Raw genomic sequence first — 27,469 nt, forward strand, 5'->3', positions numbered from 1 at the left:
TTTTGACATTTTGATTATTTAAACAATGTTCCCGACCATTTTGAGTGGGAGGATAACTCAAATATTATTATTTGAGTTATTTTTAAGCAATTTCTGCAAAAAAAATTTGAGTCACCTCTCAACGTCCATCTCAAAACAGATGAGCCCTGGACTAATTAGTGTGGGCCCCATACACGCTAATTTTTACTAATTAAGATTTTATTTTCAGGACATCCTACAAAAAAAGATATAAAACACCCAAAATAATCGGCCTCGGCCAATAAAAAAGTAAAAAATTAATAACACCAGCGCAAGCCAACAAAAAAAAATTTCTAACAAAACAAAAACACAAAAACCCGGGCAAGTAGGGCCGAACCCTTGAGCACCAGGTCTCTGAACCGAGCTTAACTCGGTTCAGAGGCCTGGGGCCCAAGTACGCAATTTTAGTACCGCGGACAAGTCACAAGAAGATAACAGGCATATAGCGCTTCACGCTGGCCTGATTTGCAAATCGATTAGGGCACCACGTTGGAATTCTATTACCCAGCATTCCCACGTGAAGAGCATTTGGCTGATAGTTGTGCCCCTATCGCGCATCAGCGTGCTATAGAGGGGAAAGGGATGGCCTGGAGCATTGGAGCGCGGTGGAGTGACTCCTGTCTTAGCCTCGGGTTAATACACCTCGCTCCAATGAATTGTTACACCCGAACGTACTTTCTTAGGGGTGAACAAGTCTCACGGGTCGGGTTGAATCAAATTGCTTGCTTGCTTGCTTGCTTGCTTGCTTCCCTGGATGATCCGTTGCGCGAGGCGGTACTTTTCGTTTCTCATTATGTGTCATAGGTGGCTAACTTATCTAACTTTTATGATATTTAGCAGCTCCTTGTTTGTACCTATTCTACTCAGGACATTTTGATGGTGGTGTGGGTTGTCCAAGTTATTTTCAAGATCCTTCTATAAAGCCAGAGTTCTTCCATGCTTCTAACTTGTTCATCAGAGTTATGTCTACGCCTGATATTAAGTGCTACTCTTACAAAACAAGCTTTTCATTTGGATAAAGCCTTGTCGGGCTACCTGTTTTCTCGCTCTTACTTCTTGTTTATAATCAAGTTGATTGTTGAACCAGCAGCCGATATTTGTATTGTTCTACGTATTCAAGCTGTTGGTGGTTCACAATATATTGGAAGGAGTAAATTTTTGTTGATATTTTCATAACTTTGGTTTTCGCAGTATTGATTTTCATTGCAGATTGATCTCTATCAGACGTGGAGTGAGACAGAGATGCGTGTTGTCGCCAATTATTTTTAATGCCTACTCGGACGAGATCTTGAAAAAAGCTCTTGAGGGTGAAACAACTGGAATAAAGGTAAATGGAGTTCCCATTAACAACATTAGATATGCGGGTGACACTGTCATCTTAGCTGAAAATATTGGGGATCTTCAGAGGCTGGTGACCAGAATAGTAGAGTTTGGACAAGAATACGGGCTAACAATGAATGCCAAGAAGACAAAGTTTATGAAAATATCGAAAATTCAAAGAAATAACGAAAATATCTTCATAAACGGATACAATATCAAACGAGTCGACCAATATGCATACCTTGGAACAATGATCAACTCCACAGGAAATTATTTACAGGAAATCAAAATCAGAATAGAAAAGGCTAGAGCAAATTTTAACAAAACGAGAAAAGTGCTCTGCACAAGAGATTTGAAGTTGGAGCTAAGAGTTAGGTTGGCTAGGTGCTACGTTTTCTCGACTTTGTTTTATGGAATGGAAGCTTGGACCTTGAATGCTGCATCAATGAAAAAACTAGAATCATTCGAGCTGTGGGTGTACAGAAGAATTCTGAAAATATCGTGGACAGAACACGTCACAAACAAAGAGGTTCTGGGAAAGATGAATAAAGAAATGGAAATCCTAAATACCATCAAAACAAGAAACTTGGAATATCTCGGACATATTACACGTGGAGAGAGATACAGCTTGTTCCAATTGATTATGCAGGGAAATATTCAAGGAAAGAGAAGCATAGGGAGACGCAGAATATCGTGGCTGCGCAACCTGAGAGAGTGGTACGGATGTACATCAAATGAACTTTTCAGAGCAGCCATCTCTAAAATACGAATAGCTATGATGACTGCCGACCTCCGCCGCGGAGATGGCACTTAAAGAAGAAGAAGATCTTCATTTAGTAGTTCGCAGGTATTTATCCTTTGTCTGTAAATAATGACTTCTTCTTCTGGTGCCGAGACCGCTTGTCGATCGTTGGCTCTCATGTTGCTCAGCATATTAACAATCATTGTCTTATTTACAGCCGCAAGAAATAGTTCAGTGCTAGTTTTCCCAAACCATTGGCGTAGGTTTTTAACCCAAGAAGTTGTACGGCGGCCCACACTTCTTTTTTCCATTATTTTACATTGCATGACAAAGTGAAGTATGTCATATTTTTCTGGGTGACACATTATATGACCAAAGTATTCCAATTTACACCTTTTAACCGTGTCCACTACTTCACAACTTTTATTCAAACGTTGCAAAACGCTTTCGTTTTATGACTCTTTCTACCCAACTGGTCTTCAGAATACGGCGGTAGACACACATCTCAAATGATTATATAGGCTCTTCAAAAGTAGTACATACTGGGAATATATATAACATCGAACCATTCTTATGCAAAGTTCCAAATTGAGATCATGACTGCAAACATTTTCTTAAATTTCATAAAACTTGTTCTTGCTTTTTGGCAATTCTACTTTTTATTTCTGTACTAGGGTTCCAGCTTTCATTAATATGAGTACCCAGATACCAGATACAAGATAACTTACACGTTAAATTGAGTCATTACGAATTGTTCCGTTATAGTTATTATTATTTACGGTTGCCTGTTTACTAATAACCATAAACTTTGTTTTTCTTGTGTTGAGTTTGAGTCCATATATATCACAGATCGCCACAATTCGGTTCAATAACGCTTGAAGATGTTAAATTGATCCTGTCACTAACAAGGTGTCATCTGCGTATCTGATATTGTTCATAAGCACGCTATTAATGATTATGCCCTCTTTGCGTTTTTCAACACTTCATTTAAGATTGTTTCAGCGTAAAGATTAAACAACAGTGGTGACAATATACAGTCTTGTCGAACTCCACGCTTGATTTTTACTTCTTCATGATGGTGCGATAGTCGCTGCATTTTATGGCTCTGTTTTTTTGATAGTACAACAAGTGATGACGAATCTTTCCAATTAGAGAAAAAAACTTTCGTACCAAACATCCATCAAAAAGATTAGAGAAGAAAATGTAGCAACTCTAGAGGTTTAAGCGTATCAAACTCTGCCTCTGGACTTTACCGAAAGAGTATAAAAGAAAAAATAGGAGCATTATAAAACAGATGAGGTGGAGCAAAGTGGTTTTCTTGTAGGAAGGTCTTGCCTAAAACAGCTTTTAGAAAAAAAGAAGGAGAATGGTATAAGTGGAAGCAAGAGCACTTTAGTATACTGAAGGTAAAGACCCTGTAGAACTCGAACAAGCGGAAACTGAACTGCCAACCATGGAAGAAGTATAAAAAGCAATGAAATTCCTAGCCAGAAACAAATCGACTAGATCAGACAACCTAGCACTGAATTATTTGTTCCTGATTTTAAAGAAGGTAGTCCTATCGAAAAGAATAAATGCAACCGGTAAGCAACATTTTCTCTATTTATGTTTATATTTTATTATACATTCTGACAAGAAAGAAGACTTTCCTCGTCAGAATCCATCATTGAACTGAACAAAACAAATACTCACAATATTGTTTGTTTATTTATGTTAAATAGTGGGGTCCCATCCTCTGCCAAAAAAGGTTTTATTGTTTGTTGTAGAAAACAAAACGATAAGATATCAGTTAAAAGAAGGTTGGAAGTTACCATGTTTACATATATTTAATGTCATCATTTCCTTAAAAACAGGACCTCGTTCACTCAGTTGAAATGGGAATCTTACTATTTGTGTGTGTTTTTTGTGTTGAAAATTGTATCAAACTATTTTACGGCTGTAGGATACCAGATGTACCGGTTAATTTTTTATATGCTTCTTTCTGTGATATAGCTGCTTTTGTCTGGTTCTTCTTAATTCCGTTTATTGAGTTTATTGGTATTTTTTTAAAAGGGTAGAAATTTTATAAAATATTTAAAACTATGGACATTACAAACACTGACTTTGAAGAACACACTTTTTTAAAAGATTATTAGCCGGCAAGTTTTTAATCATTTGAACAAGCTTACTTTTTTTCTCACTCATTAAATTAAACGCCGAACCCTTCCAAACGAACCACTTTGCAGCGTAGTCGCCGGCGCTAGAAAATCGCCTGTTTCAACCACTCTGTGGATCCACAGAGTAGCGCTGCAGAGTGGCCCATCTGGTTTGGCCCTAATTGCAACTGTTGATAGTTAATACAAGATCTACTGAATTTAATAAAGAAATGGATGCCTCCGGACGCCCGCCTGTTTTGTAAAGATGAAAGAAGGGGAAGAGAAGTGTATACAAGAATAGGAAGAGAGGCATAGAAAAATAGAGGCAGAAAAAGAGAAGCGTAGAAAAGGAGAGGAAGAAAAGCGTAAGCAAGAAGAAAAAGGTGATGGAAAATGTAACAGGCTTGACAGAACTCATTTATATTCGAGTAAATGTATGATCTATCTTAGAAAACCAAAAATATTGTTTTGAAACTATTTTCTGGTGGCATCTGTAATTTACAATTTTTTTTACAAATAAGTCATAATTTTACTTTAAAATTAAGTTAATTTGACGTTTCGATTTTCACTTCGGAAATCGTTATCAAAATAGCTGTATTTTACAACAACTCAACTTTGTGAGGTTGTGAAACTTGTCGTGTCTCATGTTAGTTCCTAGAAATTTTACCACATATCCAAAGTTTAAACAATTTTTTCTGGTAATTATAACTTTCACTATGTTTTACAGTAGGTATATTAAAGAGTGTTGTAGAGAGCAGTTAACTTTGTCGCAACCCTTTCACATCAATATATTGGTGTCTAACCTATTTTAATGGATGCTGTTTGTATCTTTTTATGGAATTGATAAGAATGAGTGAAACACTCTCCAAAACGGATAAAAAGAAGTAAGAAGTCTGTTCGTTGCTTAAAGAAATCAATGCCCTAGGCTCCTAAGTTTTTTGGAAATAATTTTCAAATTGGAAATTGACAGGTCAAAATAAACATATTTTAAACTAAAAGACTAAAATTGTGGCTCATTCCTAATAAAAACAATAAATTATATTAGAATACCACAAGAAAATAGCTTCAGAACAATATGAAGTTAGAAAACATTTCAAAAATTGTGTGAAACAAAGATATAACATAGAATTAATTTTCATGTGCCCTAAAGCATGAACGCATTTTTGTTAGAATTTCTAATAAATATTTGTCTATTCATTTTCTTTTGTTTCAAATACAAAAGATACCATTTACGTCATGTACTTCGCGGGTGAAGTTTTCTATTTATTTTGCGAGAGAGAAAATTAAGCCAACCTCTTTCACAGGGTTGGGATAGACTATTTTGTGTTAACTTTAAAATTTCATGAATCTCTAAGAGGAATAGTACATATTATCTAAAATTATCCGCGACAAGATAAATTAAAACTTAGGTATTTGATCTAGAAGAACTTAATTTTCCAGAGAAATAAATAGTTCCACATGCATTTCGAAACTTAAACAAATTTACCAAATTTTTTACCTTGAATACCAATGGCAGCTATGTACGGCGTTGCTCCCGCTTGGCGGCGCTAGTGTAGTTGGAGGTCAACGTTTTGACAATTCGTGAAGTTTGTATATGATGTTTTTGATTACGATTTAATAAATAATAAGTTTTGGCCGAAACACACGGATCTTGGACTGTTTGTGCGTTGAAAAACGAATTGAGGAGAAGGAATGCGAGAGTTACTGGAAAAAGGGAAGCCCTTATCGAATGATAAACTATATTAATCATCGTCTCAACGTTTTTTCTATATCTCAGAGGGTATAGATCTGAGGGTATTTATTTGCTATTGACTCACTCCCCTCATGAGTGAGGAGAGAAGAATTTTTGGAGATGTTAAAGAGGAGGAGGTATATAAAAGAATAACCAATGTCGAGATCATGAGTCTTTTTAAAGAGCCTGCTATCAGAAATAGTCCGAGTATCAACATTGATATGTATCGGATATTTAGAACGAATGAAAGAATACCAAAAATATTAATAAATACAGAGATAGTTAAAAAATCAGAGTAGGTCGACCAAGAAAGAGATGGTCAGATGAAGCAGAAAAGGACCTTAAAAAGAAAGAAGAAGAAGTGAAGAAAGAAGAAGAATTTAAAGTCCGTATCCCCACATATGTTCACATATTTTCCGTTAGAAATATTCAATTTGCGCTAAGAAGGAAGAAATAAGAAACGCTACCCTAGCCTAGCGTATACTTTTATAAAGTATAAATTGTGTGGAATTTGGAAGAAGTTATAAATTATGCAAAAGAGCAAGCTCAACAGCATAATATAACCATATTGTAGGATTAAGTCTGTAAATATTGATCCGAGTGTGAAACCCAGTTTTATTAATACAAATTTTACTTTCCCCTACTTTTATTAAGAACAAAAACGTATTATACAGGGTGTAACAAAAATACAGGTCATAAATTAAATCACATATTATGGGACCAAAAATAGTTCGAATGAACCTAACTTACCTTAGTACAAATATGCACATTAAAAAAGTTACAGCCCATTGAAGTTACAAAATGAAAATCGATATCGAAAACTATTGGAGATTTTTTATAGAAAATGGACATGTGGCATTTTTATAGCAGGAATATCTTAAAGAAAGATTATAGTAAAATTTGTGCACCCCATACAAATTTTATGGGGGTTTTGTTCCCTTAAACCCCCCCAAACTTTTGTGTACATCTCAATTAAATTATTATTGTGATACCATTAGTTAAATTCAATATTCTTAGTTTCTTTTCGCAAACTTTTTTGCCTCTTAGTATTTTTTCGATAATTCCGTTTTTATCGAGTTAAGGCTTATTTTTTAATATGTTTACATACAAATTTTATGGGGGTTTTGTTCTTTTAAACCCCCCAAATGTTTGTGTACCTTCCAATTATAATATTACTGCGGTACCATTGGTTAAACACAGTGTTTTTAAAACTTTCTTGCCTCTTTGTATTTTTTCGAGAAGGCACCTTTTATCGAGATGTTGCTTTTTTTTAATATGGTTCAAAATATACCTAAAAATGTATTTTCATATTATTACCAAGTCTCCATAATCGTACTTAACCATATACAAATATGTGGTGGATTTGACAAATATTCAAAATATCTCGATAAAAACTGAATTTTCGAAAAAGTACTAAGAGGAAAAAAAGTCTTAAAAACATTGTGTTTAACTAATGGTACTACAATAATAATTTAATTGGAACGCACACAAAAGTTTGGGGGGTTTAAAGGAACAAGACCCCCATAAAATTTTTATGCGGTGTCAAAATTTCACTATAATTTTTTCTTAAGATGCTACTGCCGTAAGAATGTCACATGTCCATTTTCAATATAAAATCTCTAATAGTTTTCGATATAATGGAAAAAATCGATTTTCATTTTGTAAATTCAAAGGGCTGTAACTTTTTTTATGTGCACATTTGTACTAAGGTAAGTTAGGTTCAATCGAACTATTTTTTGTTCCAAAATATGTGATTAAATTTATGACCTGTATTTTTGTTACACCCTGTACAACAATCTACAATTATTGATAGACCTAATTTTTTTTACTATGTTCTTAATGCAAAACACGATTATTGATTTTATAATATGTACTTAATTGTCAGATTTCGTTCGGATACAATTTATTATTAGTATGGTATAGTTAGACCCAAACCCAGACATCCAAAGTGAAAGTTATCCTGCAACACCAAATTGTTCTATATGGTCCATATAATGTTCAGAAAAAAGTCACACCATTTTGAGCGTCGGGTTTGGTGGGGAGAGGGGGGAGAAATCTGTAAATTCGTAGTTTTTTTATGTTTTTCGTCAATATTTCTAAAACTAAGCGGTTTAGCATGAACAACACTCTACACAAAATTGTTCTACATAAAATTTGAAATAAAAAAGGCCCGATGCATAACCCTTCTAAAATGAACGGTTCCAAAGTTACGGAGGTAGTATAGTATAATTGGTCCAAAAAAAGGCCTAACCCAGACATCCAAAGTAAAAGTTTTCCTTCAACACCAAATTGTTCTATATGGTCCACATATTGTTCAGTAAAAAGTTACACCATTTTCAGCGTCCGGTTTGGGGGGAGATGGGGGAGAAGTCGGTAAATTAGTAGTTTTTTTACGTTTTTCGTCAATATTTCTAAAACTATGCTTTAGAGTAAGAAATGTTCTATAGAAGAATATTCTACATAAAATTTAAAACAAAAAAGGTTCTATACATAATTGTTATAAAATCAACGGTTCCAGAGTTACGGAGGGTGAAAAGTGCAGATTTTCGATACTTTTTATATTCACCGAATTCTCTCCCCTCCCCCCCCCCCAAACCCTTCGCTCAAAATGGTGTGACTTTTTTCTGAACATTATGTGGACCATATAGAACAAATTGGTGTTGGAGGATAACTTTCACTTTGGATGTCTGAGTTTTTGGTGTAGTTATATCATAAATATTGCCCAAAAAATATAAAAAGTATCGAAAACTTCGACTTTTTACCCTCTGTGACTCTGGAACCGTTGATTTTATAACAATTATGTATAGAACATATTTTGTTTTAAATTTCATGTAGAACATTTTTTTATATAACATTGTTTACGCTAAAGTATAGTTTTAGTAGTAGTAGAGATGGTAGTCCAACTCTGAATCGAATATAAACAAAACCTGCCTTGAACCCTTTTTTATCTTTTTCATTTTACTCAGTTTTTGAGTATTTAGAAACTGTCTTTCGGTCCTTTTCCTAGACGAAGAGAAGGTAAATGCGTGGCCTAAGTGTCCTCTATTTGCTTTCTCCTATTTTCGTCGTCTCTACGTGATTATATATTGTAAAATCCGGAGATATAGGATGCAGCCAGAAAGCAGTTTATTAACGAAAAGTCTTAGATTTAAAATATTGTTTATTATATTTTTATTTCAATTATTCTAATTGTTTAAAAAGTAGTAAACTTTGTATCTGGGGCTTTCCTCGTAATACGAGAGATGTCGCTAGATTGCGTCTCAAAAGGTGGGTTCATTGCATCGCGATGGTTTGCCTTAAAAGAGGCAGAATGTTTATATTCCCTTCAGAGTTGTGACTGCATAAACTTCACTGATGATGCATAAGGATGCTGAAATAGTTGATATATGGAGATGGTAGTCCAACTCTGAATCGAATATAAACAAAACCTGCCTTGAACCCTTTTTTATCTTATAGTTTTAGAAATATTGACGAAAAACTTAAAAAAACTATTAATTTACCGGCTTCTCTCCCATCTTCCTCCCAAACCGGACTCTCAAAATGGTGTAACTTTTTACTGAACAGTATGTGAAGCATATAGAACATTTTGGTGTTGGAGGAAAACTTTTACTTTGGATGTTTTGGTTAGGCCTTTTTTTGGACCAGTTATACTATACTACTTCCGTAACTTTGGAACCATTCATTTTAGAAAGATTATGCATAGGACCTTTTTTATTTCAAATTTAATGTAGAACAATTTTGAATAGAGGGTTGTTCATGCTAAACCGCATAGTTTTAGAAATATTGGCGAAAATCTTAAAAAACTACGAATTTACCGATTTCTCCCCCCTCCCCCCCCCCAAATCCGACGCTCAAAATGGTGTGACTTTTTTCTGGACATTGTGTGGACCATTTAGAACAATTTGGTGTTGAAGGATAACTTTCACTTTGGATGTCTGGGTTATGCCATCTTTTGGATCAACTATACTATACTATATGTTTAAAGTGACTGTAAATAAATGATATTTAGAAATGTCTTTGTCTTTTTGTCTGAAACTAAAAGAAATTTAAGGTAAAATGAAAGAACTAGACTGGCTTTGTAGATAGAAACTAGAATTGCTTTTTCAATTTTTTTCCATTTTTTGTGAAGATAACATTACTTCGACAGTTTTAAAAAAATTAGGGTAATCTAAACATAAATGGAAAAACCTGACCCTATTATGTTAATAAAAAATGCACGTTTTCTTTACAAAAAGTAGGGTTATTTTTTGTCAAACATAGTGTACTTAAATGAAGATTATCAAAAAAAAGTTAATGTCTTAAGACAAGGTAGACAAGGGGTTTGTCAAACATTCATAAAAAAATACAAAGAGCCTCTAAAAGCTATAAAAGCTTATTCTTTATATTCCGCGAGTCCACCATACTTTTTATAAGCAGCTAAAAGAAACTACTTACAATGTTAATAAAGAAATGGAAATTGTAGATACATAATTTTATTACCTATTATTTTTTCAATATGGTGTACGATTTTTTAAATTGTAGAACATGTTAAGCCACATTTTTTAAATAACCCTCAATTTTCTTCTAAGTATAAGTTTTTTTTGTAAAATAATAAATGCTTATGCATTTTATTCGTTAAAAAAATCAAAAATAAAAAAAGTTATGGTTTTTTAAAGTTAAATAAAATTAAAGTTTATCGATTTCAAACAAGCATATTGTGATTCAAACAAATAAAAAAAATTACTGAGTTTATTAAAAGCTTTAAAAATGCCAAGCAGATTGATTAACCTAGTTAAAATTACAATCAGCATTGTAAGCATGAAGATGAATTAAAATGGAAAACTGTCAAACAGTTTCGACACCAAACAAGGTTTATAGAAAGGGGACCCTCTGTCTACAACTCTGCTTAATCTACGTGTCTATAATGGGTGCTAGGACAAAGCAATTTAAACCGAACAGGTACTTTAAGAAAAAAGTGCTATCAGATATTGGTTTATACGAATGATTCTGCTAATTCTGACTAGACTTTAGATCTATCATGGAAAACTTAAGCAGAAAAACTCAATAAATGAAAAGAGATCAAAGTACATAAAATTTATAGTACCTCAAACAAGATTAAGAGAACAGGTAATCGTCAAAATCAACGAGACAACGCCCTAGAATTAGAACAAGTTCAGAATTTCATTTACCTGGGAACTAACTTACATGAGAGCGGAAAAGCTTACATTGTGAGCTGGACGCAAGAATACATAAAGGAAATGTTAAGCCAGGACAAAAAAAAAACATATGTACCTATATACAAACATATTTGAGACCGATAGTCCTCTATGCAAGCGAAACACCGGTGCTAAACCATAAAAAATAAACCGGTGCAAGGAGAAAAAATAAATGTATGGGAAAGGAAAATATTGAGAAGAATTTTTGGAGATGTTAAAGAGTGGTAGGTATATAGAAGAAGAACCAATGTCGAGATTATGAGTCTTTTTAAAGAGCCTGCTCTCAGAAGTAGTACGAGTATCAAGATTGAGATGTGTTGGACATTTAGCACGAATGATTGAATACCAAAAATATTAATAAATACCGAGATGGGTGACAAAATCAGAGTAGGTCGACCAAGAAAGAATGGTCAGATGAAGCAGAAAAGGACCTTAAAAAAAGTGTTAGGAATTGGATTGGAAAAACTAAGGACCGTGAAGAAAAAAGAAGAATTTAAAGTCCGCATCCCCACATATTTTCCGTTAGAAATATTTATTTTCTCTAAAAAGGAAGAAATAAGAAACGCTACCCTAATTTATACTTTTATAAAGTATAAATTGTGTGGAATTTGGAAGAAGTTATAAATTATGCAAAAGAGCAAGCTCAACAGCATAATATTAGCAAGCAATTACCTTGTTAGTGTAAAGTGTATAGTCCATTAGGTTTAGGACAAAAAAGGGGGATTTAAAAAATTATTATTAATCAATATCATACATTGGGCTAATGCATTCAGTAATTATTAATATAAAATACGTTCATGGTAGGAATTAACGAAACTGATTGTAAGAATGAATAGAATTGCTTGTAGGAATAATCGTATTTATTGTGGGAATGAACGGAATTAATTGTACGAATAAAGGGAAATAATTGTAGAAATAAACGAAAAACGTTAGGAGAAATAACACTGTTATTGGCACAACGAATAGTCTTCGTCGGTCGATTAAAGACGTTGTTGTTTCAATGAATAGTGTTCGTTGACTCAGTGAACAGAGTTCGTAATATCAATAAACTGATATTATGGTATACATAATGAATGTTCATCCATTCAATAAACGTAATACATTGTCTCACCTAACGAAAATAAAGAATTGATGAACATCGCTTTGTTGTTCCAATAAAACCAAGAACTGGACACATTTTAAGTATTGCGTTCGTTGTCTGAATTAACATTTTTATTGATATTGCGTACCTTTTTCGTTGAGTGAAACAACTAAAAAAATTACTGACTTTATTAAAAGCTTTAAAAATGCCAAGCAAATTGATTAACCTAGTAAAAATTACAATCAGCATTGTAAGAATGAAGATGAAATAAAACGGAAAACTGTCAGACAGTTTCGACACCAAACAAGGTTTACAGAAAGGGGACCTTCGGTCTACAACTCTGCTTAATCTGTGTCTATAATGGGTGCTAGAACAAATCAATTTAAACAGAACAGCTACTTTAAGAACAAACTGCTATCAGATATTATTTTATACGAATGATTCTGGTAATTTTGACTATACTTCAGATCTATCATTGCAAAACTTAAGTAGAAAAACTCAATAAATGAAAAGAAATCAAAGTACATGAAATTTATAGTACCTGAAACAAGATTAAGAGAACACGTAATCGTGAAAATCAACGAGACAACGCCCTAGAATTACATAGAACAAGTTCAGAATTTCACTTACCTGGGAACTAACTTACATGAGAGCGGAAAAGCTTACATTGTGAGCTGGACGCAAGAATACATAAAGGAAATGTTAAGCCAGGACAAAAAAAAAACATATGTACCTATATACAAACATATTTGAGACCGATAGTCCTCTATGCAAGCGAAACACGAGTGCTAAACCATAAGCAAGAAGAAAAAATAAATGTATGAGAAAGGAAAATATTGAGAAGAATTTTTGGAGATGTTAAAGAGTGGTAGATGGGTGACAAAATCAGAGTAGGTCGACCAAGAAAGAATGGTCAGATGAAGCAGAAAAGGACCTTAAAAAAAGTTTTAGAAATTGGATTGGAAATACTAAGGACCGTAAAGAAAGAAGAAGAATTTAAAGTCCGCATCCCCACACATTTTCCGTTAGAAATATTTATTTTCCCTAAAAAGGAAGAAATAAGAAACGCTACCCTAACTTATACTTTTATAAAGTATAAATTGTGTGGAATTTGGAAGAAGTTATAAATTATGCAAAAGAGCAAGCTCAACAGCATAATATAACCATATTGTAGGATTAAGTCGGTAAATATTGATCCAAGTGTCAAGCCCAGTTTTATTAATACAAATTTTTCTTTACCCTACTTTTATTAAGAACAAAAACATATTATATAACAATCTACAATTGATAGACCTAATTTTCTACTATGCTCTCAATGCAAAACACGATTATTGATTTTGTAATTGTCAGATTTCGTTCGGATACAATTCATTGTTTAAATTGACTGTAAAATAAATCATATTTAGAAATGTCTTTGTCTTTTTGTCTGAAACTAGAAGAAATTTAAGGTAAAATGAAATAAGTAGACTGGCTTTGTAGACATAAACTAGAATTGCTTTTTCCTTTTTTTTCCATTTTTTGTGAAGATTACATTACTTCGACAGTTTTAAAAAAATTATGGCAATCTAAACATAAATGGAAAAACCTGACCCTATTATCCAAAGCGTCTTTCAATAAAACTATTTTTACATTCAATAGGGTACACCCACTCAATAATTTGTTTTTTTAATACACTAAAATTGTTTGTCCTATGGTTTAAATTTAAAGAATCGCCTCTCCCTCAGTATCAATTAAAGTAAAATGTCAATATATTTCCCTTAAGTCACGAAACAGCAATACCCATTTTGTTAGACGGGCGGCGTCCTCCATTATGCACAAAAGACGCCATTATGGAAACCGACAAATTGACAAAAAAAAAAGGAAAATCTGAAAAGTCAAAAGATATAGCCAAAATTGAATAGAACTTTCGAAAAATGTTTAGTAATATATTATTAATTTAATAAAAAAAAGCGACAAAGAAATTTTATTTGGGCTTAGGATAAAGATCTTTGTCGGCTGACATTTCACAAATGGAAAAGGTCAGAGGGCAAATCCTAAATTTTACTTTTCAAAAAAATGATATCTGCACAGGGAACAAATTTAATAACGATTATGTAATGGGCAATAGAAGATAATAGAGATATTTCAACGAACCTTTAGAAAAATTGGCTAAATTGAATTAAAAAAAAAATTAAAACAATTTATACGAATTTAAATATGAATTTTGTTTCTTTTGTATATTTTAATTGGTTAAATGTAGCTAATGAATAACAGAAAAAGGACTTTTGTACCGCATAGAAGTATGGACCATATTTAAAGGACTTACCCCAACTGGCCCCTGTCCTTCCCAGGAATTGCTTCGTCTCGGGATTCCACAAGAATAATTTGAATCCCTCCCATTTGGTTAAAGTCGGTGGCCGTGTATAATATTCGTTCACTTTTTTGTCAGCCATCGTCTTTCAACTGTTCCGTCTACTACCCTTTACGTAAGAAGGGATATCCTGGGGGTTGCGGAATGATTTTGCGCGATATCGCGGCACACTTCGATCGAGTGTGTCTGCGACGCGCCGATTTGGTTTCGGTGGGAACTATGAGGACGCCATCTAGATTTCGAGAGGTTCAGGCGCCGCGAAATAGGTTTGGTCGATCGCAGGAGTTGTCAAAGATGGGGGCAGGAAACTCTTGATGATAAAATCCCATTGATGACATACACCGTTGGGAAAATGTGAAAATTAGGCTTATTTTCAGGGTGTTAGGAATATGCGGCTGATGGGGGGCGTTCTCCAGCGCAGCGTTAATGACACCTTATTTTTCATTTTACTTTTTGATTAAAGCCGGCAGCAGGCGTTTTTTTTTTCGCAATCAATTACTGCAACTCGACTATAGATTTGGAATACCATTAGTTCCCAAAAAAATATAAAAATAAAACGAGTTAAAAAAGTAAAATCTATATGGAACAATTAAATCTGTAATTCGCAAACAAGGAATTGTTTCTTTTATAGTTATAAATTCGGGCTTAAACAGTGTATGTGTTACAGTTCAAGTTGATTATCCAGTTGGAGTTGACTCCAACTAGTTGGAGTCGACTCTAACGGCTGGTTTCAGTAAAAGTTGATTATAAATATAAAATGAAGATTTATATTCAACATTTACTAGTAAAAGTAGACTCCAACTAGGAAAAGTATACTCTTCCCAATGCCATTTAGTAAAAGTTGATTCTGATTCACACAAACAGCCGATTCTAGAAATTAAATTAATGTTACTGAATATGTTCAAATTAGTCTAGGCTGTATCGTCGTCCCCGTTAGTGAAATTACTCCGATTCGAATTTTTTGCACAAACTTACTCAAAAAGAGGTCCTTATAACAAATCTACTGGGTGCCAGGCAGTACCTTGATCGATAAATTGTTTAAACAATTTTTTTTAGACAAATTCACAAAAATAATTTTTTCACTTCGAACAATTTTTTTTAGATCATTTGAGTTATTCTGAGCAAAAAAAGGTATTTTGTGATTTTTCTCTAAAATTGATTGTTGTCGAGTTATACGCGATTTAAAATTTGAAAAATGCAAAAATAGCCATTTTCAAGGCTTAATAACTCAGTTAAAATCCATTATTATGAAAGTCAGAAAGTGACCAAATCGAAGTTTATAGCCCCCTGTACAAGATCCAGCAGAAATTTTTGTCACTATTTTATTACTAAGCTTTATCTTTAATTATTAACAATGAGCGCTAAGTGCGTATTAGGCGGCCGTCAATGGTGAGTGTTAAAGAGATGCACCATTTGGGCCGTCCATTGGTGAATCTCATTCGCACTCACATTGACGGCCGCCTCAATACGCGCTTAGCGCTCATTGTTGATAATTAGAAATAATATCTTATTAATGAAATAATGACAAAAATTTCTTCAGGATCTTATAAAGGTAGCTTTAATCTTTGATTTTTTTTAGTTTCTGGCTTTCATAATATACAGTGAGCACGTAAAGGTTGGAATAAATTCATTTTCTCGAGAATGGATGATTTTAGAAAGAAATCCCGAAACAGGTCAATTTTTATTTTTAAATTACGACTTTTTGGCATATATACCATAGTAGTGACGTCACCCATCTGGGCGTGATGACGTCATCGATGATTTTTTTAAATGGGAATAGGGGTCTTGTGATAGCTCATTTGAAAGGTAATTCAATTCTCTATTCAATAATAAAACTAATAACATATTTTTTTTATACAGGGTGCCCAAATTTTTTTATTTTTTTGATTAAATTTACTGACATAAAAAGAAGAATGCAAGTATGTAATTTATTTAATTCAAAATACATTTTACTGCTCTCATAAAATGTTTATTTGAAAAATAATCATTGCTTTTCGCTTAAATTAAATGTTCAAACTGTCAAGAGGAAGGTGGGTGGCTGCTTTAATACTGAATTTAAGCAAAAAACAATATTTTTATTTGTCAAATACACATTATTTTCGGTTTTCTGATAGGAGTAAAATGTATTATGAGTTAAATAAATTACACACATTCTTCTTTTTGTCAAAAAATTTAATTCAAAAAAAATATTTTTTGGACACCCTGTATAAATAATAATGTTAATGTTTATATTACTGAATAGAAAATTGAATTACCTTTAAAATGAGTTATCACATGACCCCTATTCTCATTTAAAAAAACGTAGATGACGTCATCATCCTAGAAATTAAATTTTACTGGAAATAATTATGTTCAAATTGTGATATTTATATTCTAGGCTGTATCGTCGCCTCCGATAGGTAAATTATTCCAGTTCGATTTTTTTGCACAAACTTACTCAAAAAGAGGTCCTTATAACGAATCCACAGGGTGTCAGATGGTACTGTGGTAGAAAAATTGTTTAAACAACTTTTTTAAACAAACTCACAAAAAAAATTCATTTAGGACAATTTTCTTTACATCATTTGGGTCATTCGGAGCCAGGTCAAAAGACCTCATACTTGTTTATTGTTATATTTATTTCAAAATACGAAAATGACCATTTTCAAGGCTTAATAACTCAGTTAAAAATTATATTAGTCACCGAAAGTGACGAGAAAGTCACCGAAAGTCACGAGAAAATCCGAAAGTCACCAAATAAAATTTTAGCGACCCCCCTACAAGATACTGAAGAACTTTTTGTTATTATTTTATTACTAAGCGGTTATTTTTAATTATTAACAATGAGCGCTAGGAGCGTATTGACGTAGCTATCAATGTTAGTGCGAGTGAGATGCACCATTGCACCATTTTGACATTTAAAAATTCAAACTTCTGTCAAACCACAAAAACACATTTTTTGTAATTTATTGCTTACATGTCATCACCATGACAAGGCGAAAGTTCTTCTCCTTGTGGTGCTTTCTCCTTTAGTGGAGATTAGCGACTACACTGGCAAATCTGTCTCTGTCCAATGCGGCTCTAAACAAAGATGTTGAATCAAGGCCGGTCCAGTCTCTGATATTTCTAAGCCATGAAATTTGGCGCCTACCGGGACTCCGTTTTCCTTTAATCTTACCCTGGATGATCAGTTGCGTGAGGCGGCACTTTTCGTTTCTCATTATGTGTCCCAGGTAGCTAACTTTTCTGTCTTTAATGATTTTTAGCAGTTCCCTACCTGTATCTATTCTCCTCAGAACATATTCGTTGGTGGTGTGGGTTGTCCACGGTATTTTCAAGTCACTTCTATAAAGCCAGAGTTCAAAGGCGTCCAACTTGTTCATCAGTATTGTGTTGTGGCCAGGCCTCCGTTCCATACAAAAGTATTGACCACACATAGTAATGCAGAAAACGACATCTAAGGCTGATATTAATGCTACTGTTACAAAATAAGCTTTTCATTTTGATAAACCCCTGTCGGACTACCTGTATTTTCGCTCTTGACTTCTTGTTTATAATCAAGTTGATTTTTGAACCAGCAACCAAGATATTTGTACTGGCTTACGTATTCAAGCTGTTGGTGTTTCACATATTTATTGGAAGAGGTAAATTTTTGTTCCTTGATATTTTTATAACTTTGGTTTTCGCAGTATTGATCTTCATCCCCATTTTTTCACAACTCTCAGTATCCCTATCCACCAGTATCTGCAGACTATGGTCCGAATCAGTCATTAATACTGTGTCATCTGCATAGCGGATGTTATTTACTCTCTGACCGTTTATCCTGATTCCTTCTGAAGAGTGCGATAAAGAGTTCGCAAATATTACCTAAGAGTAGACGTTAAAAGTATGGGTGATAGCACACAACCCTGTCTAACACCTCGTTGTATTTCAATTGGCCTTGACGTATTACCATTGGTCTTTACGATTGCTTCCTGATTCCAATAAATAGCCTCTATAATTTTAGAATCTCTTTTGTCGACTCCGATGTTGTTCAATCTTTCTATCAAGGTCTTGTGCGTCACCCTATCGAACGCTTTTTCAAGATCTATGAAACAGATAAAAAGGTCTGCTTGCTTATCTTTGTGCCAGAGTTTGAAGACAGAATATTGCTTTTCGTGTCCCCATACCTTTCCTGAAGCCAAATTGTTCTTGACCGGTGACCTCATCACATTTTTTATAATACAGTAGAATCTCGGTTATCCGCCATAAACAGGCCGACGGAAGGGCGAATAAGCAAAAATGGCGGATAATAGGGAGCGTTAAATGAAACACAAGTTGAGCCCTTGATGATTTCCAGTCTCCGATAGGAGTGGCACAAGAAGAAGAAGAAGAGAATCAGTTTAATTTTGACTGACATGGGACATTGTAGATAGAATGATTTAGGATGAACGAAAAAAACTAGCGATTTTCATCTGCCTTGCTGATGTATCTCGTTTTGTTGCTGCCAATACTCGCCATCTTGTAACAGCATAATATCGACAGCTCTTTCTTCTTGTTGCTCGGAATGCTCAGCTTATTTTATCTCATCTTAAAAAATTTTTACTCATTCTTTAATATTTTCAAAGTTATATAAATTTGAAAAAAAAAATATTACTTAAAGGAGCGGCGGATAAAACGGAACGGCGGATAAATGAAGGGCGGATAACCGAGACTCTACTGTATATTCTGTTCTGTATGATACGCAAGAAAAGCTTTAGAATGTTATTTAATAGACTTATAAGGCGGAAGTCCTGACATAATTTGGCATTCTTCTTTTTAGGTTGTGGTATGAAGACTGATTCAAGCCATATTTTAGGGATAGTCCCTGTATTTTAAACACTATTAAATAGTCCAAGAAGAAGGTCTAAGTTTTCTCGTTGATTAACTTCAACAGCTCAGCTGGTTTTTCATCTTTTTCCACAGATTTGTTGTTTTTTAGTTGACGTAGAGCATATTCCAGTTCGGACTTCAGTATTGGAAGACCTTCGTCGTTAGTCTTCCCACATGTTTATTTGTTCTTCAGGGCTTGAAATCACTTTGCCTTCTGCGTTGATTAGATTATTTAGTCCTTTTGAATATGTCGTGCTTGTGAATTTCTGAGTTTCTTATACAGATGGAAGTCATCATGTTTTTTATATAAGTTATCGATTTCTTTTGTTCTGTTATCCATTTTTCTTTTGCAATTTTTATTTTTTGTTTAATGGTTCTATTTACTGCTTTGTACATTGCTTTGTGCTGTTTGAATTTTCTTCTTTTATCCATTAAATCCAATATTTCCTCTGTCATCCATCTTTGCTTCCGTGGTCGCTGTTTTGTGAGCATTTCAGTTGCCGTTTCAAGGGCGAGTCTGATTTCCTCCCGAAGGCGAAAGTTAAGGATGTTTAATTATATGAAAGTGTGCTAGAAAACAGTGCGAAAACAAAAATTAAAAGCCATTTAAAATACATTGTTACTTCAGACACACTTTAAGCCCTTCATGTACTGCTATCTATATTTACAATTTTCACACAATAAAACCTTTACTTACATAATATGAGATAAAGTAGATAAAAATTATTTTTGTGAATTTAACAAAAATTGGTTAAAAAATTTTTCGACCACGGTACCGCGTGACACCCTGTGTATTTGTTATAAGGATGTATTTCTTTGAGTAAGTTTGTGCAAAAAATCGAATCAGAATAATTAACCTAACGGGGACGACGTTACAGACTCTACTAATAAGTCCTAATAAGTAGTTAAAACGGTCAAGACAAAGAAACGCAAACTCATCAAAAATGCACTTGAGATTCTCGTATAATCAACATTTACTGAATCGATCCAGAAAGAGTCAACTCCAACTAGTACAAGTTGATTTAAATTTTTAAAATCAACTTTTACTGCTCGTTTCAGTTGGAGTTGACTCCAACTAGTTGGAGTCGACTCTAACTGAAAATCAACTTGAACTGTAACATATGTATTAAATAATAGTCTCCCGTTTTATACCACTAACGCGGCTTTAAGATTATAGCAGGGTAGTCTGCTATACCTATCTAGGGCCTACGGTATAGAAGGAAGGTAACAGGGCCAGTGCTACGCTTCAACCGCCTATTTAGTACGTTCTTTAAAGGTAAAATATTGCAAAACCTCTAAATTTTAAAGAACCGCTTGGACTGACATGAAATTTGGCATACACATAGCTAATAAGTCATAGAAAAAAAGTGATATTGTGCCGATGTGTGCTTTTGCCCTAGGGGTGACCTTCACCCCCTTTTGGGGGTGAAAAATATATGTTCAAAATAAGTCCGGAAATGGATAAAATTACTAACTCTAAGCACCTTTACGTATTTTTTATGGGAAATAAGCCACAATTTTACTAAAAAATGAATTTATTAACGTTTCAAACTCATAAATATTGGCGATATCATTTTAAAGTCTTCTACTTTAAAATGTATAATATACGTCTGAATTGCCAATATAAATGAGTCAGATTAAATAAATTATTAGAAGAATTTTTTTACTTAGCAACAACATGTTTGTTTTATTTTAATAGTATTTTGTATTGACAACAAAACCCGATTTGGGCTTCGAAACGTTAATAAATTCATTTTTTAGTAAAATTGTGGCTTATTTCCCATAAAAAATACGTAATTATAAAAATGCCACAAGGAAATAGCTTCAGAACAACACTAAGCACCTTTTTTTCTATAAAGATTTTTCACCAAGTTGACACTTTTCAAGTTATTTGCGAGTGAATATGTTAATTTTTCTACAAAATAACCACGTTTTCAGACGGTTTTTCGTAAATAAACTCAAAAAGTAAGTATTTGGTCGAAAAAAAATTCTTATCAAAAATATAGCAAGTAAAAAAGTGAAAAGCATGGTGTATATATTAGGTGACTATACCTAGTAGAAGCAGAGTTATAGCAAATGAAAAATAGGTTCACATTCGTCAAATTCCAAATCGAATATTTTAACGTGCCATAACTAAAAAACGAAGGCGCTTTTTTTAGAAAAACTCACTTTAACTTTTTTAAAGTGTTTAAAAAAATGCCTTTTTTTAATTTTAGCATCAAAAGTAAACAAGTTACGCTCAAAATAAAGTTGGTCCCTTTTTTTGGTAAGAAATCGGGAAAATCACCCCCTAATTAGCATTTCAAATAAACTTAATTGTTACCACTTCACAAGTTTTTTACTCGCATATGTATTGGTCATATGATCTGCAAGTTTCATCGGTTCAAAGTCCTTATTTTTGAAAGAGCTGTAGTTAAAAGGGCTTGAACGAGTCACTTATCACGAGTGTATGCAAATGTAGAAACACCGAATCTTAACCAATTTTTGTGTTACAGAAAAACAAAAAAATACAAAATATCCAGAAAAGTAAAACCGACTTTTTTTGTTGTTTAAGATTTTTGTTATTTCTAATCAATTTTAAGTTATTTTGAAAAAAAGAATTTTTTTCAAAATTAAAATTTTTTAAAATTTTACTTTAAAACCTTTTATCAAAAATAAGCACTTTGAATCTATGAAACTTACAGATCATATAAACACAACATAAGTAAAATAACTTGAGAAGCGGTAACGTTTAATTTCATTTAAGGTGATCTTCCTGATTTTTTTTGCCAAAACAAAAGGGGCCAATAAAGCTTTTTTTCAACACTTTAAAAAGTTGTAATGTGCTTTCCCCAAAAATAATTCATAATGGGATATTTCACATTGAATTATTCTATTTGGAATTTTTCGAATATGAACCTATTTTTCATTAGCTATAACTCTGCTTTTGCTAGGTATAGAGACCTAATATATACACCTTTTTTTCACTTGTTTATAGGCTATAGTTTTGCTAAGAATATTTTTTTCGACAAAATGCTTAGGTTTTTAGTTATTTGCGAAAAACCGTCTAAAAACGTGGTTATTTTGTTGAAAAATGAACATATTCACTTGCAAATAACTCGAAAAGTATTGATTTGGTGAAAAAACGTTATAGAACAAAAGTTGCTTAAAATTAGTCAGTTTATCCATTTCGGGACTTATCTTGGACATATATTTTTTCACCCTCGAGATGGGGTGAAAGTCACCCCCAGGCCAAAAGCACACATCGGCACCATATCACTTTTTTTCTTTGACATGTTAGCTACGCGTATGCCAAATTTCATATCAATCCAAGCGGTTTTTTAAAATTTACAGCAAAAGCCGTGAAAGAATGTACTAATTATTACCCCTGGTTTTATCCAAGGTACTAATTTTTTATTCAGGTTGAGTCGACCTGGGGCCTATAGACATTTTTCAAAACGACTAGCTGGTCTTGCCGGCGCTGAGTTTCGAACCCTACCCTAGCCTACATACCTGCATGGAAGTTCAGGACTACCGCCTGAACTATTCCGGCCCCCGTTTAACTACTTGAACATATCCTCTAATGCAAGAGTAAATAATTTTGGAGAGATAATGTCTCCTTGTCTAACTCCTCTTTCCATTCTTATTTTGCTTGTTGTTAGATCTTCTGGGCTGTCCATTAATCACGTGAGGCTCGAAAGGGGGGGGTGGGGTCCATAAAAAATCACGAAACTTCACAAGGGGGAGGGGGGTGTAGTAATACATCACGTGTATTTATTTTTTCGTCACACGTGTTCAAAAATCTAAAGCGGCATTCGTGTGACTGATGAAAAAAATTAATTTTCATTCATAATATTCTACAATACAACAACACATTAATTTTCTTTCCTTTCACCCAAATTTCTATAAATAGTTTTATTAATATTGGATGTTAATGTTAAAGCGACATGGGATACCTACTCATCACGGTAAATTATCTTAAATTCTTAACACACTTGCGGGAGTGTTTTGTTTCTTACCATGTCTTTCCACTAGGAATACTGACCCTGTCGCCGTCTCCTATTTTATTTATGAGGTTTTAGTCTGTACATGATGTATTATACCTATTATCTGATGAATTGGTAGTCTTGTCACTGATTCTGTTGTTTTGACACTGAATACATGGGTAAACAGGGTTCCTAGGTCAGTTTTAATTCTTCAGTAGTTTTAATTTTGTATAATAAAATTAGATGATACTTATAGATACGTGTATTTTAAAAATACCTAAAAATATATTTTTTGTAGACACTAAAAAATACACGTGATATAGAGTATGGGGGGGTGGTTAGCCTTAAACCTCACCATGTATCACCAAGGGGTGGGGGGTTAAAAAATGACAAAAAAAACATCACGTGATTAATCGACGGCCCCTTATTTAAATAGTTGCGATGTTATAATATGTATACTCGTATAGGTATATCAATCCTTCCTTGCGTTATTTATTCTTCTAATATGGCCCGGAGTTGTATGGCATCCAATGCCTTATCGCAGAGGTTGGCAACGCGGCGCCCGCGGGCGCCACTGCGCCCTTCAATAAATTTTAATGCGCCCTTAAACTATTGTTAATTTAGACAAGAACTTCAAAACGTATATTTTTTATACGTTTATATTTATATATTTGTTAGGTCAAATAATAGTTGGCGCCCGCCATGAATTTTTAATTTAGTGTTTCACTCTTTACATAAAAAACGTTGCCGACCTCTGCCTTATCGAAATCACAAATGCCAAATGAAGAGATTCATTATATCCGTTACACTTTTAGATAAATATGTGTCCCTATTTAGACCAGTAAGGATCTGTTTTTAGGTGGATGTGAGAGGTGGCATTCTGATTTTTGCGGATAAAGTTAGGTGATAACTTCGTTAATAATAATTGAATTATGCTCCTTCTCAAATATGCCCGGAACATTAATAAAAAAAAATAAAATATTTAAAAATTTCAAAAAATTTCGTTTTTTTTTCTACTTTTTTTGCTTATAACTTAAAAACTATTCATTTTAGAACAAAGTCGTATAGGAATAAAACAAAGATAATTAAATTTTCTATCAGATGCGGTTAGTTAAAAATGTCTTAATTTATCACCCTTGCTTCAAAATAGCAATAAATATAAAATAAGGGGGCAAAACAAGCATGTCCTTATTCAATGATTTTCCATCACTTAGGTTACACTTGGAACCTTCCTAATTCGCTTAGAAAATTTTTGTAATGTGCTAAAACCGTACACAAAATTTCATTAAAATTGACTTACTAGATTTTACATAATAATTTTGCAATCTAAACTTTTTTTAAAAAATTAAAATTTTTTAAAATCTTGCACAACAAAAACTAGAACATACAAAGATTTGTCAATTTTTTTACATATTAAGAAGTACTCCACCTATCTAATGCACTTCACGGAATTGAAATCGGCTTATTTAAGCAGCCTCAGAAATGTTTTAAAGTTATAAACAATTTTTTGGCTTAGAAACAAATTAGTGCTGTGACCAGGAGGGGGTGCTACGGGCTCCTTTATTTAGATGGACTTACCCAAGTTTTTTTATGTATTTTGACCCGTAGAACAGGAATTTTTTGGATAACAGTTGATCCGGATGTCGATAAGATTGTTATAAACAAAGAACTTGAGGAATTACATAAAATCGATTTTTCGCAAAATACGCAAAATTTTGTATTTCTTGGGTAATTCTAAGCAAAAAATGTTCTTACAAGTTTTTTCCTAGTAGGATGCATAGTTTTCGAGATAAACGCGGTGGAACTTTCAAAAAATCGAGAAATTGCAATTTTTGAACGCGAATAACGTTTGATTAAAAAATAAAATAGCAATTCTGTTGACAGCATTTGAAAGTTTAAGTCAAATTATACCGGTTTTAATTATTTGCATTGCTAAAAATTAATTTTTTTATTATTAAACAAAGCTATTTGTTTATAAGCCAAAAAATTGTTTATAAATTTAAAACATTGCTGGGGCCTCTTAAATACTCCGATTTTAATTATGTAAAGTGTATTAGATAGGTAGAGCACCTCTTTATATGTAAAAAAATTAGCCAACTTCTAAATGGTCTACTTTTTGTTCGGAAAGATTTTAAAAAATTTGAACTTGTTTAAAAACATTTAGATTGCAAATTTATTATGCAAAATTTATTAGGTCGATTTTAATGAAATTTGGTAAACGATTTAAGTATGTTACAAAAAATTTCCTAAGCGAATTACTAATGTTCTAAGTGCCACCAAAGTGGTTAAAAAATATTGAATAACAACAGATTTATTTTGCCCCCTTATTTTGTATTTATTGCTATATTGCAGAAAAGGTAATACCTTAAGACATTTTTTCGTATATCATACAAAATTCAATTATCTTTATTTTATTTCTCTACGACTTTGTTCCAAAACGAATCGTTTTAAAGTTATAAGCAAATAAAGCAGAAAAAAATCGATGTTTTTCAATGTCTCTAACTTTCTCTAACTTTCGAAAAATCGATGTCTCTAACTTTCTTTCCATTCTCTTAACTATTATTCGCGTAAATAACAGGTTTATTGGTCTGTAATTTTCGAGTTTGTGTTTGTCTCCTTTCTTGTGTAATAATAGTTCCTGCGCATTTTGCCAGGAGGTTGGAATAGCACCCCAAAGAGGCACTTGTTCATTAAGATTTTAACTGCCTCCAAAGTAGTTTGACTTCCAGCTGTAATCATCTCTTTTGTTATTCCTTCGTGTCCAGGAACTTTTTCATCTGATTTAAGGCATTTTTAACTTCCTTGTTATGGCTGTTTTTAAACCAAGAGGAGTAATTCAAATTTTCCGCGGCATAAAGCTTGTTTGTAATTGGTCCAACCTCAGGCAAGTTTACGCCACTGTTATCAAATTTTGACACTAATGACATTTAAAAAATTTTGACACTTTTGGCATTTCATAGGTTAATTAAGTTATATCATCGATTTTTTGTATTTCCTGCGTTATTCCTTTAATTTTTAGATTTTTAGTCTGTTTTTATATAAAAAACACTTGTTTCTAGAACTCTTTAGCGATGTATTAGTATGGTCCTTTTCATAGGCATTTTTCAGTGCGTCACAAATGATAGAAAAAAAGGTAAGTCCGTGATAATACCAGAGACATGTTAAGGATAGACCGGGCTAGTCATATGGCACTCAATGCATCGAGATGTAAAGCCGACATAGGATTGAGTGGTCTAGCCATCTTTGTCTGTCACATGCGCGGGATCGTTTGGTTAAAAGAGATAGATAGACCACCGATCGACTGTTTCCATGCTGTTTCCAAGTTACGCTTTTTTGGTGAGTATGCCTTGTCTACGCTTAATATGTCAATGGATAATACACATTTACAGTCCGTCTAATTTACTTACCGTTGCACGTCATTGACTGCGTTCACCAGATGCAAACACGTTCACAACTGTTTGCGCTTTGATTCTTAAACTTGTTGACAGCGAGCTGAACGGTTGGTTGTTTAAGTTAAAATTTGACATTTTGCTTGTTTGGTTTGAACGTAACCTGAAATAAATTTTCTCAATAAATAAGTTTTTGACATTATTTTTTTATTAAAAGAAAAAATAAAATGAATTTAATAGATAATAACATAGCTGAATGTCTTCAGTAGCCGATTTTTATTTATAAATTACAATTTTTTGGCATATATTTCATACTAGTGACGTCATCCATCTGAGATTGATGACGTAATCGATGGTTTTTTTAAATGAGAATAGGGGCAGCGTGGCACCTCATTTGAAAGGGCGTTTAATTCTCTATACAGTAATATAAACATTAATATCATTATTTATACAGGGTGGCCAAAATATTAATTTTTGAATTAAATTAATTGACGAAAAAAGAAGAATGTATGCAATTTATTTAACTCAAAATACATTCTGTCGCTGTCAGAAAATAGAAAAAAATGTTTATTTGGCAAATAAACATTGTTTTTCGCTTAAATTAAATGTTCAAACTGCCAAGAGGTAGGTGAGAGGCTGTTTGTGATTTAATTTAAGAGAAAAGAAATGTTTTTTTTGTGAAATAAACATTTTTTTTTCTATTTACTGACAG

General features: G+C 33.2%; 1 protein-coding gene across 1 annotated transcript in view; it reads right to left on the reverse strand.

Annotated features, from left to right (window-relative positions):
- Positions 1-14,743, reverse strand: part of LOC126883031 (sodium/potassium-transporting ATPase subunit beta-2-like) — a 137,318-nt gene extending 122,575 nt beyond the window's left edge. The window contains exon 1 of the mRNA XM_050648221.1: positions 14,529-14,743. Within this exon, the coding sequence (XP_050504178.1) occupies positions 14,529-14,655 (127 nt within the window). The 5' untranslated portion in view covers positions 14,656-14,743. The remainder of the gene's footprint in view (positions 1-14,528) is intronic.
- Between the last annotated feature and the right edge of the window lie 12,726 nt (positions 14,744-27,469).

Source organism: Diabrotica virgifera, chromosome 4 (assembly GCF_917563875.1).
Source record: "Diabrotica virgifera virgifera chromosome 4, PGI_DIABVI_V3a".
NCBI lineage: Eukaryota > Metazoa > Arthropoda > Insecta > Coleoptera > Chrysomelidae > Diabrotica > Diabrotica virgifera.